This window comes from Balaenoptera ricei, chromosome 18 (assembly GCF_028023285.1).
Source record: "Balaenoptera ricei isolate mBalRic1 chromosome 18, mBalRic1.hap2, whole genome shotgun sequence".
NCBI classification, from domain to species: Eukaryota; Metazoa; Chordata; class Mammalia; order Artiodactyla; family Balaenopteridae; genus Balaenoptera; species Balaenoptera ricei.
Window position 1 is genome coordinate 3917226 of NC_082656.1, and position 18491 is coordinate 3935716.

The 18491-nt window shown below is 43.9% G+C and overlaps 1 protein-coding gene across 1 annotated transcript in view; it reads left to right on the top strand.

The window, feature by feature from the left end:
* The window catches only part of LOC132352710 (phospholipid-transporting ATPase IB), a 441016-nt gene that overhangs the window by 306661 nt on the left and 115864 nt on the right, over window positions 1–18491 (top strand). The window contains exons 32-34 of the mRNA XM_059903398.1: window positions 6648–6709; window positions 7366–7422; window positions 8996–9103. Coding sequence (XP_059759381.1) covers window positions 6648–6709; window positions 7366–7422; window positions 8996–9103 — 227 coding nt within the window. The remainder of the gene's footprint in view (window positions 1–6647; window positions 6710–7365; window positions 7423–8995; window positions 9104–18491) is intronic.

Genomic DNA, 18491 nt, shown 5'->3' on the forward strand with positions numbered 1-18491 from the left:
CGATGTTTTTGGCGGCACCATCATTATATTAGGTTTTACACCACATGTGGCCACAGCTGGTCATTCTAAATGTGACTCAGTGCTTTATCCGACAAAGCAGCTGGGAAACTTTCTCGCTCTTTCAGGTTCTTTACTCTGTGGAGCTCCTTCCCTGGACTTTTGGTCCGGCAACGTTTCGGCTCTCATCTGGGTGGATCTCAACCTCAGCCTGCACAGGGCTGGCTGATCTCACACCGTTCCGTGAAATGCCGGCGGTGCTGACGCAACAGGCAGCCTGACCCTCCTTCCCTCTGCCCTAGCTCTGCTGAGCCTTCGTGAGCGAACGCTAGGTTTCCGTTGGGAAATGCTCAGTGTCCTGCCGGTTAACAAAGGTCTGGTGGAGATCACCTCTCTCCACTTGTACGTTTGGTGGATCTCTTTAACAGGGACCTTTTTAGAACCTGGTGTGGTCTGGCCCCTGCTGACCTCACCATTCTGGCCCCTGTAGTACTCCTATCCCACACCCCGCCCCGCCCCGTGCATCTCAAGGTCCTACTCCAGCAGGGCAGGAGTTCACCTCCACGCCTCTAGGCGGGCTGAGTCCTTTTGTGCCTGAACTGTCCTTTCCCCTCTCTCTGCCCCCTTCCTCCCAAACATCCCTCTGTACCACCCCATGCTGCTTTGTCTGCACTAATCTTCTTATTGTTTACATAGATGGTGGATAAATATTGTCCTGAAGGCTGGCTTGGGGACCCAATTACTCATCTTGGCTTGGGGGTTCTTTTTCTCCTATCAAAAAAAAAAATCACTTGAGATTTTAAATATCCAACTAAAATGAAAACAGCTAAACCACAGGAAAGTTGTTTTCCTGAGTGGAGTGGTGGAATCGTAACAGTACTGTTGAGATTAAACAAAGTGGGAAGAAGTAATTTGTCAGCAACATGCTTCAGGAATAAACTGGGCAGTCCAAACGGGCTTTTCCAGCCTTGAATTATCAGCAAGCTGTATCTTATTAATGCGTTCATCTGCCAGTGATTGTTTAGGACTTTGGATCTTTTCTTCAGGAGGATGTTATTGGCAAGTTTTAACAAGGAATGATGCCCACAGGTATTTGCCTCTAAAACAGTTGAAATATAACCTTTAAGAGAATACTGTATTCCGTGGGAATTTCCCCAACAGGGTGGGCAAAGCAATGACTTGTGACTTGTTTAGTGGATGCTATCTTTTCCTAGGCTCTTGACATGTCCCAGAATCTCAAGTTAGTTTGGGGATTTCTCCTCCAAGGAATAAATTATTCCCAGGTGGTATTAGTTTTGATTGGGATAGGAGATGCTCTTTCCTAAGCAGAAAACTAAAATGCAGTATTGAGTTATCCTTCCAAAATGGTGAGCTGAAATAGTAGGGTTATCCTGCTTCACTAAAAGTTATCTGAAGTGCATTCAGATTAGTTCAAGTGCAAACATATTATTTAATGCCAGTAGCATTTTACTGTCATGGCAAGGTAGAAATTAATGCATTATAAAATTCTAGAAGCTGCGGTTGGAAGATGTCCCTGGGTTTCACTATCTGTTCCTTCTGTTCATGCCAAATTGCCAGCATGGTGGTCCGTGGTCTTAAGTGTCTCCACGGAGATGTTCTCTTCACCAGTGAGCTCTCAGTCCCAGAGGTAATCGCAGAGTTTGCCCACTTTAAAGGCCATCAAGCGATGGCAGTTGCATCCCTTTGTACCAAGGTCTCACCCTGTTTCTCTGCTGATGGTGTGAATTGAGAGGTTCCACCACACTCTCCTCCTCGGCCTGACCACAGAGGAGGGGGTTCCCTTCATTAGTCACTCTTTTTTTTTTTTTAATAAATTTATTCATTTATTTATTTTATTTTTGGCTGCGTAGGGTCCTCGTTGCTGCATGCGGGCTTTCTCTAGTTGTGGCAAGCGGGGGCTACTTTTCGTTGCAGTGTGCGGGCTTCTCATTGCAGTGGCTTCTCTTGTTGTGGAGCATGGGCTCTAGGTGCACGGGCTTCAGTAGTTGTGGCACACGGGCTCAGTAGTTGTGGCTCGCGGGCTCTAGAGCGCAGGCTCAGTAGTTGTGGCGCACGGACTTTGTTGCTCCACGGCATGTGGGCTCTTCCCGGACCAGGGCTCGAACCCGTGTCCCCTGCATCGGCAGGTGGATTCTTAACCACTGCGCCACCAGGGAAGCCCCTCATTAGCCACTCTTACTTTGGGGTGTCTTCTCTCTACTTATTCCAGCTCCTCTGTTTTCTTTCCTCTAATGCTGTGATTCTCAATCTGGGGAATTTTTCCCCCAGGAGACACTGGCATTGTCTGGAGGCGTTTTTGGTTGTCACAACTGGCATCTAGTGGGGAGAGGCCAGGGGTGCTGCCAGACACCCTGTAATCACAGGATGGCGCCGCCCCCCCAGCCCCCCAACTAAGAATTACCTAGAAAAATGTCAGCAGTGCTGAGGTTGAGCAGCTCCGGACTAATGAAATGCCCACCCCAACTCAGAATAAAAGGCCAGATCTCAAGGGGCTACTGCTGCTTCCCGCTCTTGTGCCCTGGGTGGTACAGAATCTCTGCCGTGTGAATCTCATTTTCTTTCCACCTATTTCTCTGCTAGAAAGTTCCTCCCCCGTTAGGTGTTGGCATTTCAAAAGAGTTCTTCTCAGTCTAATTATTTTTCCCCTTGAAGTTGTCTTCTTTTATTCTTTGGGGTCCATTTTTCTAACTCAGTTAATGAAAACAATCTTGTATTACAAAGCTTACAGTTTCTCACTAAGCGTGTGACCTTGCATGTCATTTAGCTTCTCTTTGCTGCCCCAGTTGCCTCATCTGAAATATGCAGGTCATAATACCATTTCATAGCATTGTTAGAGCATTAAAGAAGTATTACATATATTAGTGTTGCATATTAGTAATGCTAATAGTCTTATATTAGCATCACATATATTAGTAAGTATACTCACATAGGTAAAGTGCTTAGAACAGAGCCTTTCTTATACTTAGTAACATATGTTATCTATTTTCAATGTAGAATTAACAATGTCTAACAGTTTTTTGTTCATTATTTGTATATCCTTAAAATATGAAACACATTCTAAGCCCTCCATATTTAGACAAATGCTTTGTATATTTAATTTCTTTTAGTACATGAATCAACCAACGTTTGAAATATTACTATCAAAAGGAAATTCACAAGTTGTCAAGCCATAATTGTAAACCTTGGTTTTCAGCTTGGTCTCCTAGCCCTTCTAACTCTTCCATCTGACCAGAGTTTTCTCTAGACTGTGTCAGGGCTTCATGTAGGTAGAACTTCAGGGCCCTCAGATCACTGCTTTTCAGAATTAAAGGGTCTTTTCTTCATTCATGAACACATAGTATGAGACTGAGGTTAGGAAATCCATCCTGAGCTAAAATGAACTGCTCGAAGGCTCAGTAGTTGTGACTCACGGGCTCTAGAATGTCGGCTCAGTAGTTGTGGCGCACAGGCTTAGTTGCTCAGCAGCAGTTCTATCTTTTTTATCATAGCCACCCCGGTGGGTGTGAAATGATATCTTGTGGTTTTTGGGTTTGAATTTCCTTGGTGTCTAATGACGTTGAGCATCCCTTCATGTACTTGGGCATCGGTACCTCTTCTTTGGAAAAAGTTCTGTGCAGAGCCTTTTCCCACTTTTAAATTGTGTTGTCTTTTTACTGTTGAGCTGTAAGAGTTGTCTTTGTATTCTGGATACAGGTTCCTGATCAGATAAATATTTGCAAATATTTTCTCCATTCCGGAGGTTTGTCTTTTCACTTTCAGGATGGTGTCCTTTGAAGCACAAAAGTTTCTAATTTTGATGAAGTCTAATTGATCTACTTGTTTCTTTTGTCACTGTGCTTTTGGTGTCAAAGCTAAGAAACCATTGCCAAATCTAAGGCCATGATTTAATCCTATGTTTTATCCTAAGAGTTTTTCGGTTTTAGAACTATGGTCCATTTTATGTATACAATTCAGAGGCATTACATTCAGAATGTTTGCAGCCATCACCAATAATCTATTCCAAAATCTTTTCATCACCCTAAATTGAAACGCTGTACACTTGCTGCAGTAATGCCTCATTCTCCCCCTCCTCCCCAACCCCTAGCCAGAACTGAATTTTTTATTATATTTTAATTACTTTAAATATAAACAGCAGCTCGAGGCTACCATATTGGACCCAACTCTGCATGCCACCAATATCATCCCCCTGGATGGATTGCTACAATCGTTTCCAAACTGGAATTGCATCTGTTATTATTCTGTTCTTGGTCGTCCAGGATCTGTTCTCCCATAAAAGCTGGACTATTCCCTTAAGAACATAACTCATACCATTTTACTCTCTGGTTTCCTGTCATAGTTAGCAGAGAAATTCAAGCTCCTCACCATGACCTACGTTAATTGGCCCCTTCTTACTGTCTGGGCGCTCTCCCCAGAGTCTGCAGCCAGACTGGCCTTTGTGATGGTCTTTGAGCTCAACATTGCTGTCTGTATTCAGACTGTTGGCCAGTCCTCTGCCTGAAACGCTGTAGCCCAGATGTTCATTTAACTCACTCCCTTCAACTATTCCGATCTGCTCAGATGTTACCTCCTCAAACAGATTTTTCCAGGACTCCCTGTCTAAAATAGGAGCCCCGTCCCTCTCTATTCCATACCTTCTACGCCTTCGTGGCATTTGCTACACCTGACATTGTATTGTGTATCTATTTGTTGGTGTGTTTTTGTCTTGTCTCCCTCACTGTACTGGGAGCTCCACGAAGACAGGGATCTTGTCTCCCCACTTCCCGCTTTAAAGTAGGCTTTAAATAAATATTTGTCCTGTAAATAAAAGACTAATGTTACCCCTTTCACAGCTATCATCTCTGTTAGAATCAAAGCAATGGTCTCCTGTCTAATCTCAAGTGTTTCTTTATTGAGGCTTTTCTTTAAAAGTGTCATCTTTATTATTAAAACAATCTTAGGGCCAGTTACTAAAATGCGAACCCTTACAGTTTTGAATAGCTATTTGCTAATCAACTTGTGGCCTTCTTGAGCTTAACGTAGCCTCTTCTTTACTTTTTTTTTTTTTTTTTTTTTTTAATTTTTGGCTGTGTTGGGTCTTCGTTTCCGTGCGAGGGTTTTCTCTAGTTGTGGCAAGCGGGGGCCACTCTTCATCGCAGTGCGCGGGCCTCTCACTGTCGCGGCCTCTCCCGTTGCGGAGCACAGGCTCCAGACGCGCAAGCTCAGTAATTGTGGCTCACGGGCCCAGTTGCTCCGCGGCATGTGGGATCTTCCCAGACCAGGGCTCGAACCCGTGTCCCCTGCATTGGCAGGCAGACTCTCAACCACTGCGCCACCAGGGAAGCCCCTTCTTTACTTTTCTGATCATTGTTTTCCTTCCTTCCTTTTTAATGAAGTCCTGCCTGAGTTTTGATTCTCCCTTCGCCATGTCTCCCCTAGGCTTTGAGATTAATCCTTTTTAAGTCAGTGGCCACCCTGGGATAACTCTCATGGTCCCCAGGAACAATCCCTGAGTTTAGGCCAGTACCTAACGCAGCCAGTGATGTCACTTTGTGGGTTCATCTGTCCTAATCCACAAATTTACTTATCTAGAATTAGGAGAAAGGGCATGCCCTGTGGCTGGATCCAGGGTCCCACAATTACCAGATTTTCCCTGTGATGGTACTTGATCCTTATGGTGTTTGCGAAAACTAAAAGGATCTTGATTCTTTAATAAGAATCAGATTCTTCAACAAACAGTTGGGTAAATTGGTGAGCCCAAATATGTGTGTACAACAGCTACTGGGTTGGAAATTTGAACAGAAAAATCCCTATACCCTTGGCCTGTAGGCCACAGATGAGTATAAAAGAGAATAAAAGGGGATTGGCAGTGTCACCCAGAGAAACTATTTCTGATCTTAAAACAGGCTTTGTCCCCTCAGGGTAAAAACCAGACTTTTCACAGCAAGGCTAGCTGACCTGAACTAGACAATTCTCTTAGAGTTCTGCCTTAGTGATTGCTATGTACATTGTAATAGTCATCCTTACAAAGAAAAAATTGGAAAGCTATAAAATTAAAGCTTCAGAATCCTAGTTGTATTGTCTAGGCATCTCTCATTGGGTCGTTTGCATTCACCCATTTGTAGACTCCAGAAGTTCACGTAAAAGTTGACAGAGAACACAAGTAGTGAATATTCTTTTAAATTCTCTGAGTTCAGTAATCATGAACTCATTTTGTATCATGTAGTTATCTTCTGCTGTTGGCCTATAATTCCAATTTAGCAAAAATTAAAGACGAATAGTAAATGAACACATGGAAAAGGTCTAATACTGACACCCACAAAGATAAATTAGTATGTTTTTATACTATTCCTTTTTCTAACTGACAAAAGGGAGATTTGAATCTGTATGAAAATGTAAATTTCCACACAGATCAAGTGTTTGGTTGTTTGGTTTGTAGGAAACCTGATTTTGTTTGTTTGCTTCATTTGGCAAAAATATAAGGTGAAAAAATGCAGGGTTAGAAAAAGGAGGCATTAGAATCACAGACAATGCAATTTTCGAAATTCCCTTACATTTTGATAAATGTCTCTAAAGTTCTGTTTTTACATTCTGAATAAAATAGATTGCAGTGCTCTGCTCTGGAGGGTAATTGTAACCTCTTTGTTTTTCAGATACTGTGTTGGCCAATGGTCATGCCACAGACTATTTATTTGTTGGAAATATCGTTTATACGGTAAGTTTACCTGTTTATTGAATCTTTCTTAGATGGCACATGTGTGGGTTTTACCTCTCCCTTTATATAAAGCCTTTGTCATTATGACGTATTTCACATCTTTATATATTATAGATTCCTTATCTTGCCTGGCAAAAGGAATAAAGCTAGTCTTTTCTATTTCCTCCAAACTCTGTCTCTGTATTTCTATTCGCCATCGGCGGATAGGGAGCCGAGATTTGGCAACACTTAGAGCTCAGAGTGGTTGTGAGATGCTTACCTCGTATTTGAGTGAAGATTATGCAGAGTTAAGATTTCTGGACAGGTGATCAGCAGATTTCCCAATTCTTCAGATGACCATTTCACATGTACTTGGGTGGGGGGAAGAAAAAAAAACCAACACCAGTGGAAGGTGATTTCTCCCAAATCTTCCAAGCTAAGAAAAGGGCAAAGTAACTATTACTTGTGAGAAGACAGTCACTAAAATGAGGGCTTTTCTTATAAGAACCTGCCTGTAATTTTCCTAAAAGTGACCCCCAGAGAATTAGCTACCAAGATGGCACTTTCAAAGTCCAGCCGCCACGGAGAAACTGCCTCTGGGGAGGATTTGGGATTTCTTCTGGGAAGTGAAAATAAGTGAGGATAACGCATTTCCCAAATTCCTCTTTCTTTCACAGTATGTTGTTGTTACTGTTTGCCTGAAAGCCGGTTTGGAGACTACAGCTTGGACAAAAGTAAGTTTTCTCCAGAATTATTTCTCTATCCACTACAGATATTTTTTATGGTGTAGTATCTTCTTAAGCCCCAGGAAAACAGTAAACAATATCTAGCTGTCTTATTTTAAATTTTGCATGTAAAAGTTGTGGTTTGACCTTTATCAGGGCACATTTGCCATCCAGAGTTCCCTGATGATTCGTTTGCTGAGCACTTAATACAGTTCTAAGCTGTTAACAGTTAGCTCATTTCCAATGTATATGTGCGTTGTATTAAAAAGAAAATCACACACACAGAGAAAATACAGAAGGACAGAAAGGAATTTTTAATTTCCATAATTTTACCACCAAGAGATAGTTACTGTTAATATTTCCTGTATAACCTTCCAGACTTTGTTCTCTGTGTATATTTTTAATAAGACAACGTATTACAAAACACAGAGTCTGGGCTTCCCTTTTGGCGCAGTGGTTAAGAATCCGCCTGCCAATGCAGGGAACACAGGTTCGATCCCTGGTCCGGGAGGATCCCCCATGCCGCGGAGCAGCTAAGCCCGTGCACCACAACTACTGAGCCCGTGCACCATAACTACTGAAGCCCACACGCCTAGAGCCTGTGCTCCACAACAAGAGAAGCCACCGCACCACAACGAAGAGTAGCCCCTGCTCGCCATAACTAGAGAAAGCCCGCATGCAGGAACAAAGACCTAACGCAGCCAAAAATAAATAAATTTTAAAAAAATATATATATATATGTACTTCTACAAGGTCATAGTTCATAATTAAAGAGTATTGAGTTTTATCAATATGCCATCCCTTATGGAATCAGTCCCCAGTTTTGGACATTTCCAACTTTTGAGGATTATGGCCAATGTTTCACATTCATCTCTGCTGTTTAAATAAGCTTCTAATTCTGTGCTCATTAATTGGGGGTGGGGTGGGAGGTGAATGTGGAAGCAGAGAATTCGTTGAGAGACAGAGGCAATGAATCCAGGTGAGAGGGGGTAGTGGCTTAGCCTGGGGCGTGAGGAGGCGGCGAGCAGTGGTCAGATTTTTTAAAAAGCTGACAGAGGCTCGTGATGGATTAGATCATGGAGTATGGCTGAAAAAAAGTCAAGGGTCATCCTAGCAAGAGGACAGAGGAGAAGAAATTCGCAACTCAGTAGATGCTCAAAGTGTTGTCATTAAGGGATATATCCATTCCAAATTTTTTAAAAGTTCTTTGGAAAATGAACAGTCAAAGTCTCAAAATGATAAATAAACCCATCTTGTTCGTTCTGTCCATCCCACGTCCTCTTACTAGAGCAATGATACCTTATTTATTCTGATCCAAAGTGGAGCGAACACTGGCGAGGGACAGAGAGGGGCCTGGTGACACTGTAGGATGGGTCTACAGGATGGTCAGCTGTGGTGGAAAAAGCACTTTCCTCTTCAGGATAGTTTGGGGCCACTAGTTGCTTAAACTCTCAACCGGTGTCTAGTAGAAATCTTTCCATAAAGAAAGGTGGCGTGGACCCAGGGCTCCTGCAGCAGGTGGTGGTCAAGTGGCTACTGGGTCGGCAGAGAACCCTGCCTGAGTGTCTCTTTTCTCCTGTAGTTCAGTCACCTGGCCGTCTGGGGAAGCATGCTCATCTGGCTGGTGTTTTTTGGCATCTACTCAACCATCTGGCCCACCATTCCCATCGCTCCAGACATGAAAGGACAGGTCAGTGCTATTAACTGTGGGCGGGCTTTCCATGTCTCAGGACGAGCTGGTGTCGCCTGCTTCCGTCAAAATGTATCAGGTGGGAAACAAACCAAATCAAAGCCCCTGGAAGAGGTTGTCCAGGCCACAGAAATAGCATTGGAAATTTTAATTGTTACATAAACTGTCGACTTAAATCCTCTGACCTACCCAGTGTGTCCACATTTCCTTAATGAATTGCATGTTAATTACAGGTCTCACGTGTACCGTTCACGGACTTGGAAAACGGGAGATGTTTTGAGTCATTCATAACCCCATGATTATACTGATTGTAGTTTCGATGTTGGATATTATTATACTTTGATTAGTTGATAATCAGTCACCTGTGAAAGATAGATCTAACCACTCTATTAACCAGATCATTAATTAAGCAGAATATCTCATTGTTCATCTCTTAACTGGAGAGGCTGAGATTGAAGACCATTACGCTAAAATCTAAAATCCTTTAGATTTTATTTTTTTCGTCTTTTATATTATCTTTGTCCAGTGTTTGAGCTGGAGCCATCAGCACTGACACCCTGGATCTTAGGATCCCACAGGATCGGGTCTGAAGAGGACCTTGAAAGCCCTGGGTTCCAAATGCCCTCCGTTTACAAATGAAGCTGTAAATTTTGTTTTACAGGGAGATTTTTCAGGGTTTACAAAAGAATATGGGATTGGTAGTAAGGGACACAGAACGTTTATGAAGACATTGCATTTTCTTCTTTCTTCACATCTGAACTCCCTTGGAGGCCTCCGCGCTGGCGGTCCCTGGCTGGGCGTGCCCCTCTTCACAGGGCAGGCGGTCGTGGCGCAAGGGCAGCATCCCGATTCTAGTCTGTTCCCCGGGTTCCCAGCACCCCGAGTCTTCCAAAGGGCCAGAAGCCTACTCGCCAGGCCTGCCCGCTTCTCTCCCCGGATCCAAGCCCGGAGCGCACCCTTGGGCCCAAGGACAGCTCTTTGTAGGGGGGTGATGTGTGCTGGGTCCACTGGAGGTTTGCTCTGGGACACCCACCCACGTCTGCATGAGGACGCTTGCACCGCGAGTCAGAACCAAGCGTGGGGAGAGAAGGACTGTGGGTTGGGGGCTTCTGCTGCTTCCTGCCCCAGGACTACGTATTTTAGGGGCAGGCCTATGCGTGGCACATCAGGCCACTATCTTTGCCTCACTTACTCTGCAGAAATGAGCCCAAACTCCGGGCCTCCCCAAGTCTAGATACATGCCCAGCAGCTGTTCCGTGTGAGGTCATACTGGGTGGGCTGCTTGCCTTTATTACTTGGTGAATCCACTGATGTACCCCAGGGTGTCTGGGACCTCCTCTGAGTGTGGGAGCTGAGCAGACAGATGTGTCCCACGGGGGTGGCTTGTGTGTCCCCGAATGCGTCGTTGCCTTCTCTGAGGCATGAGGACAAACACATAACACACTTCTCAGTTCCTTTCCGAATACAAGCGATAGAGGAAATTACAGAACATCGAATGAATCAAGAAGATGGTTTTGTAGCAAAACAAGCATTTCCCAGCAAAGATACTTTTGTTCACTTAAATCAGTTCTGTTTTAAAGCAAGAAAAGTATCCACAATCATGATCACTTGGTAAGGTTTGGTGCCTAGAATATCTGCTTCAGGGTCTTTCCTTTTGGTTAAGGATGGGTGTGGCCCGATGAATATTTCATTTGGGGGATTTTGTGGTGCAGGACAATGAAAGGCACCAACTGCTGTGGACAGTTTCCGAAATTAGAGAAGAGTGACAGCTGATAGGATGGAGTCAGCTGACAGGTGACTGGCGACGAAGCCCACTCCTTTGACAGCCCCTCCCAGTGCCCTCCACGGAGGGATGCTCTAGTGACCCCTCTGTGTACGCCGGCACCAGGGACTCCAGTTCAGACATTAAGATGGTCACCAGCCCATCAGGAGGTTGACTTTTGAAGTGTGGAGGGACCATTTACCATGTGGTCACTGACACGCCGCGTTTTCAGTGTCCGGGTTGTGTGCCCGTGTGGTTCAAAGGCTCAGCATAATGGTGAAATTTCCATAGTTGGGGACTTCCCGAAAAAATCGAATGAGCTATTCCTACCATCCAAAAGCAAAGAAATTGTGATATTAAATCACATTTCACTTGGGTATAAAATTTTTTTTTTTAACATAAACCACTTCGTTTCAACGTTTTGGTTGATTGGTCTGTTTCTGTGAGGCAAATGATGTTGTTTTGAAGTCAGCCATCTCTGGCTGAGACTGAGGTTTGCATTAGACATGGAAGGAGATATTACTGCGGTTTTCACATCCCGGGGCTGCTGGGTGGGTAATCTGCTGTCTGTGTTGAAAGAGCTCTTTCTTTTCTCTCGTCTTGCTCCATGATGGAGCTCTTAGTGGAGACAGGGTGTCAGAAAACAATGTCAAGGCCAACTTTAATGCTCCTTCACCTGGTGTCTGCCGCCATCATTCTCTGAAAAGTGGTAGAGAAGTATTTTTTTTAATTTTTTTTTTTTTAACACTTATGAAGAATCACTTGGGTGGAGAGTGGCTAAACAAGCCTGAAGTCTCAGACAGGCTTTCTGCTTGTCTCCAGAGGGGTGATGTACTGTCATAAAGAAAGAGGGGCCGTCAGTGACAGGAGGCAGCTCCTTTGGGGGAAGTTGAAAATATGGCCGAGCCATGTACATCCCTTTCGTTCTAGGCTGGTGCTGTGGACTGAATGCTTGTGGTCCCCTCGACTTCATGTTGAAGCCCTGACCTCACCCTCCAGCATGGAGGCAGGGCCTTTGGGAGGGATTAGTGATCTGATGAGAAGAGGCCCGAAAGCCAGTTCACTCATTCTCTGCAGTGTGAAGATACAAGAATCTGAAAATACATGTACATGTGCCTACATGTAACTGAATCACTTTGCTGTATACCTGAAACTAACACAATATTGTAATTCAGCTATGCTTCAATTTTTAAAAAATGCTTGACAGAAACAGCAGGAAAGAAAAAAAAAAAAAAAGATGCAAGAAGTTACACGTCTGCAACCCAGAAGAGGGTCTTCACCAGAACCCAGGCAGGCTGGCACCCTGATCTCAGACATCCAGCCTCCAAAACTGGGAGAAATAAATTTCCGCTGTTGATAAGGCACCCACTTTGTGGTATTTTGTTTCAGCAGCCCAAGCTGACGAAGACGGTTGGTGAATGCTTAGGAGTGATGGTATTCTGAGAAAAGACTGCTTTTTAAAAATTAGTGTTGTTATTATTATAAGAATGTTTCTAGTGATTTTTATAAACCATTTCCTTGTCGTTCATGAAGCAGTAGGGTTTTGGCAAAGGAACATGGTTCTTTTGAGCTGTAGAATTAAACTAGTGTCTGTTGGCAAATGGCATTTCTCACTTAGGAGCCGGAGATGGACCTCACACAAAATGTTCTGTCTGTTCATAACATCCTAAACTGTTGAAAAGATAAATCGTTTCTGCCGGGGTTTCCTAAACCAATTCGATTAACTATTTCTTTGTCTTGTCCACGATATGTGGAGTTTTTCTCATGAGGAACAAGGCAGGTTTTGCCCTGAGTGCAAAGGGAGGGAGGGCTGTAGTATGGGGGGGGGGATTTTCCACCATCAAAGCATCTTTATCTTCCCTGAAGCACCTCACAATGTGGTCCATGAAAGCCAACCAGTGAGTCAGGAAGTCCCAGTGGAAATTTCTCGAATCAAAGGAGTCCTCTGGGGCTTCCCTGGTGGCGCAGTGGTTAAGAATCCACCTGCCAATGCAGGGAACACGGGTTCGAGCCCTGGTCCGGGAAGATCCCACATGCCGCGGAGCAACTGAGCGCGTGCACCACAACTACTGAGCCTGCGCTCTAGATCCTGCGAGCCACAACTACTGAGCCCGTGCGCCACAACTACTGAAGCCCGCACGCTTAGAGCCCGTGCTCCGCAACAAGAGAAGCCACCGCAATGAGAAGCCCGCGGGCAGCAACGAAGACCCAACACAGCCAAAAATAAAGACAAACAAATAAATTAATTAATTTAAAAAATAAAATAAAAGAGTCCTCTGTATCCTTCCTCTCCTGAGAATAGTCAGCATTTGTGGGATCTTAAGGGGGCATCCTGTTTTTCCATTTTCCTAGGCCCACAGTGAATTCACCTAAAGTGGATTAGAAACTTAGAAACTCCGGTTGTGTCTGTCCTGCGTGATGCCACAGCCCTCAGCTGGGGAAAAATATGTGATGAGGTTTTTCTATACGGGACCGTGTGTTTTCCTTTCTGCCGGTATCATAACCATGGATTATGTGAGCTTCTCCATGATGGGTCCCCATAGCCAAGGCCTGTAGGTGGAAAATTACCAACGTTCTTTAGCGCAGAGTTGCCTGCTGAAGTAGGGTTTTGAATTAGAGAGGTGAGGAAAACTTGATCTACAACTGGATCAGGAAATGGGCTTTTATTTTCTTCATGTATTTCTCAAGGCTTACTACTCTGGGGGTCTCTGAGGGTGTGCCTCTTATTTGACCTTTGTTTAAAAGTCAAGAGACTTGCCCCAACTAGCTTTGGAGCCTGTGGTAATCACTTAACCTGCTTTAATTTCCTTATCAGCAAAGTCAGAATACTATTACCCGCCCTAATTACCTCAGAGGACTATGGTGGAGATATAATAGGAGTACCTGTGGGAATAGTAAGACATGCCTGTTCTTCTTTATCTTGCAGTGATAAATTATTTTCTTGAGCCTTTATAAATAGGAATATTGTGACTTAAACCCCCATTTCTTTTGGTTAAAGAATTTCAACATTTTATAGGTTCTTTTTTTTTTCTTTTTGATTTTGTTTTGTTGTTGTTGTTTGTTTTATTTTTAACATTTTATAGGTTCTTGATGTGAAGTTTCTTAGTAGGGTCCACTGACCACCTACATCTGAATCATCTGGGCTGCTTGTTAAAATGACAACCTCCTTCCCCACCAAAAAAAAAATATGTACTTGAAACACACAAACACACACTCACACACACACACACACAGTCAGAATCCCTGCACCTGGAGCCCCAGCCTCTGAATTTTGATAAATCTCCAGTCTATTCTTCCATTTAAAGTTAGAGAACCCCTGCTCACAACACCTAAAATATGACCCCATGACAATGTTCAAGCCAGTGCTGGGGGTTCCAGGAGAAGACAGCATCTTTAAATGTCCACCAGGGCCCTGTTTCTCTGAGCAGTGGGTCTCTGAGGGTCAGCAGGTGGTGTGGTGTCAGCTGTAAGGCCCCGGCTTTCTAAATAGAGGATTATACCCAAGGACATTACATCGTTTGCCACGGAAAAATACTCCTCACCAACTCCGATGCTTTTCCTTTAAAGTTCTTTTCATGGCTAGTAAAAGAGGGGGAAAAACTTTCACTTCCAAGCCTACAGACTGCTAACTCTGTCTGCAGTGCCAGGCTCCAGGCTCCAGGCAGCTTCTGGCATAGGACAGCCTTTTTTTTTTTTTTTTTTAAAATCCTAAATCCAGGACTGAGTTTACTTTTGAGTTTTATATACACACTTTGTATACACAGTGCAAATCCCAATGGACTAAAAGTGAGCAGGAGGAGGGCTGGTTGTCACGGTGCCGTCCTTGGATCAAAGAGATTAATTACTCATCTTCCCTATGTGCTGGCTTTCTCCTGCACTTTGCAGCTGAGCAAGATCTCAGGCCTGGGTATTTTCCATATAAATATAAAAAGAGCGTTTTTGTTTCCAGGTTGCATGTGCTCTAGGAAGTAAGCCGAGAAGCAGGGGTAAGGGCCATCTCTGCTCAGAACATTCCAGAACATCTGTGTTGGCCAGAGGCCAGCCGGAGGGCCAGGAGAGGACCTGTCCTCAGGTTAACTTTCGTGGCGTGGGACACGGTCATTTGTCCCCAGCACCCATCCTGCTTCCCCCTTTGCTGAGGGGCCCAGTTTGTATCTCATTCCAGCTCTTGTGCAAGCGCCCAACTGCTCAGGGAGCCCTTTCCACCCCTAAGTGGAGCAGGGAGCTTGATCCCAACCCCATGCTGTCATGGGTGGTTCAAAACCCTGAAGGAGACGGGAGGAAACATTCGCTGGGGGTTTCTGGCAAAGAAGCGTGTTCGCTCCTGAAAGAAACCCATCAGAGACGTGACTTCTCATGCGCAGCTGGTAAAGTTGCCTGGGGTTGTTCACCACAAGGAGGGACGCTAGCTCCAGAATCTGACTGCCGCTGTGAAAGAACTAATAGAAACACCAAAAACAGGGAAAGTCTCTTACACAGTTGTCCAGATAGCAGATGCCGCCGGCCTCGAAGGCCACCCCCCGAGAGGGCCCTCCCAGGGGCAGCCTCAGTGAGAAGCAGGTGTCAGGAAACACTCTCCAGCCTCCTGTGGATGTTGGGATGTTTCTCTTATGTTCACAAGTATAAGGGCAACCAAGGAAATAGGTGATTTTTTAAAAACAGGCTGAAGGCTTTAATATCGCATGTTATATTATACTCAAAGTTAGGTACTTGTAGATTTATTTAAGGATTTGGTAACAAATTACTTGAGTGTTGCAATTATGAGTGTTTTAGATGATAACATCCCAGAAACACCTAATGTGAATATCGTAAATTCATTGGAATTATCTTTAATACAGCAATATTGGATAGAGTTGGTCCTATTTTCCTCAAAGAACGTATTTCAGGAGCGTGTGGCCCGGCTAGGGTGAGGAGTGGTCAGCCTGGTAAGGTAGGAAGTCCTACCACTGGAGACTTGCCCCTTGGTTTGAAACAACTTTCTGAAATAACTTTCTTGTGTGCGGATCTTGGCCAGATTACTGGTTGAACTCCAGTTTGCATTTTGGTTTTCAACTTGTGCCTTGTGTGTGATAATAAGACTGACTTACAAGAAGGAACATGCTGTGTTTCTGGATGACATTATTATCTGAAAAAATAGCGATATGAACAAAATTAAGAAGGTAGGGACTTCTGGTTTCTACGTGTCTGTACCTCTTGTCACCCACATCCAGGGTCCCTGCATTCATATGCGTTTGCCCCCTTGAAGCCTCCCCACACTAATCCCTAGAAGAAAAATTTAAACTACAACAAAAAGTTTTTCACTGATAATGAAAAGAAAAATCAGAAACGTTCATATGATCGGGGCTATCTAGTGGAGTTCTCACTATAAATGTAGGCCTATAAATATTTGGGCTCTGAAAATCAGAAAATTCAGGCATCTGACAAGAGTTCCATCAGAAAATGGCTTTTGTAGTCACTACATGTCATACCAAGCTGTTTCTGTTTTTCTTTTCCTGATTACCAAACAAGGAAGAAAGTGTGTTCTCTGAAATCCGTTTGCCCCTCAGAGTGATTCCAGATTCTTCCAACAGGCAGGGATGGGACCGGCACTCGCTGATTCCTGGTTGCTTCCTGCAGGTCCGCAGGATCAACCAAATCTGGGTGAACGTGACCCGAGTCAAACTTCTTTCCTATTCACTGCAAATCCTAACGGTGAAAGTGGGATTTGAACTAGATTAACCTAGTGCCTAAGAAGTTTATCAAGTTAAGTCTGTTGTTCATAATAGCCATAATTGTGCTATTTCTGAACCTTAGTTTCGTCAGGTATAAGTAGTAGATAATATCTATCTTTGGAGTTAATAAGGACATGAAAGAAAATAAGGCATGTAAGTAATAATAGGTGATGTCTGTTGAGAAAGTACTATGTCCCAGACAAAATATATGTTCATATACGTATGTTCTGCCTGTGAAATTACGTATATAATGAGTTAAGCATTAGCTCATCTGACAATCGACTCTACAACCGTATGAGCAAACGAGGGCTTAGAAAGAAAGAACCAGTACCTTGGCCAGGCTGGGGAGAGGAGTAGCTGGGACTTCCCACGTCCCCTAGTCCTCAGGGTACGAACCCGCGCACCTTGTCATGATGGCAAGCACCTAGGGTGATGGTTGGTGCAAACCAGGGGTCAAATGGATGTCAGTCACTCCTTCTTAAAATTTTGCTTTTATTAAATTGTATCTGAAGTGACTTGCCCTGTAGTGTAATAGAATTTTTCAAATATAAATGCAGAGTTACTTTTTTTTTTTTTAACATCTTTATTGGAGTATAATTGCTTTACAATGGTGTGTTAGTTTCTGCTGTATAACAAAGTGAATCAGCTATACATATACATATGTTCCCATATCTCCTCCCTCTTGCATCTCCCTCCCACCCTCCCTATCCCACCCCTCTAGGTGGTCACAAAGCACCGAGCTGATCTCCCTGTGCTATGCGGCTGCTTCCCACTAGCTATCTACTTTACATTTGGTAGTGTATATATGTCCATGCCACCCTCTCACTTTGTCACAGCTTACCCTTCCCCCTTCCCATATCCTCAAGTCCGTTCTCTAGTAGGTCTGTGTCTTTATTCCCATCTTACCCCTAGATTCTTCATGACCTTTTTTTTTTTTTTTTTGATTCCATATATATATGTTAGCGTAGTTACTTTTTTTAAGTGCTTTGTGGAAAGCCCTCATTTTCTTAGCTCTGCCTCCTCCCCTCTGCACTGTTCTCTCCATTTCGGTGGTTTGTTTTATTTTGGCCTCTCGTTTCAAGGACGCTGTGTGCTAATTCGAGGCCAAGGCAGCTTTGATTGTGAGTTATTTTTCTCTGGGGTTAAAGGTCTCATGGTGGTGTTGGTGTTTGCCATTCATTCTGATGTTAATTTTTTAAATATCTGTCAGCAAATTGAAGTACACGTTACACGCTGATTTTGTTTGTTTGGAACATTTATACGCCGTGGTCGCAGAGTATGTTTGATGTGGTTTTGAACTTTTCCTTTCTCCAAACATGTGGAAATGTGCATGGGGGGCCTGGGGTTGAGGTTCTCTGCAGGGATTTACTTCTCAGACATCTGCGGAGGGAGATGCCTCGTCTGGTGACCAGAGCTGTAGTTCTCCCCACCTCTCCCTCCGCCAAGAACATCCGTGTTCTTTAGGTTTGTTCTATTTAAGAGATGGAGAGGTGCCTGATAAAGGCCACTGGATAAAGGATTTGTGCAGGAAACGATAACAGGGTAGGTTAGACTAAGAAGGGAGAAAATAGAATCACAGCACGCTATGAAGCGTGTGCCCAGGTTTCCCTATTTCGTGTAAATGAGGACGCAAAGCTCTTGTCGACAGCATCCAGAGCACCAAAGTGCTTAAAGGACTTAAAGGAAGTGAGAGCTTCAGGTATTGTCATTGCCTTTGGCACTGCAAGATATCAAATGTTCAGTGAGGAAATGGTATTAAGCAGCTGTCATAAGTGTTCGGCATTGCTTTGGCTAAAGGCAGGAAAAGAGAAATCTAGGTTACCTGTGTCTGCAACTATAGTGCACTTTCATTCACAAGTTTGTTTTTTGTTGTTTATTTTTTTTGGCCACACCATGAGGCTTGCAGGATCTTAGT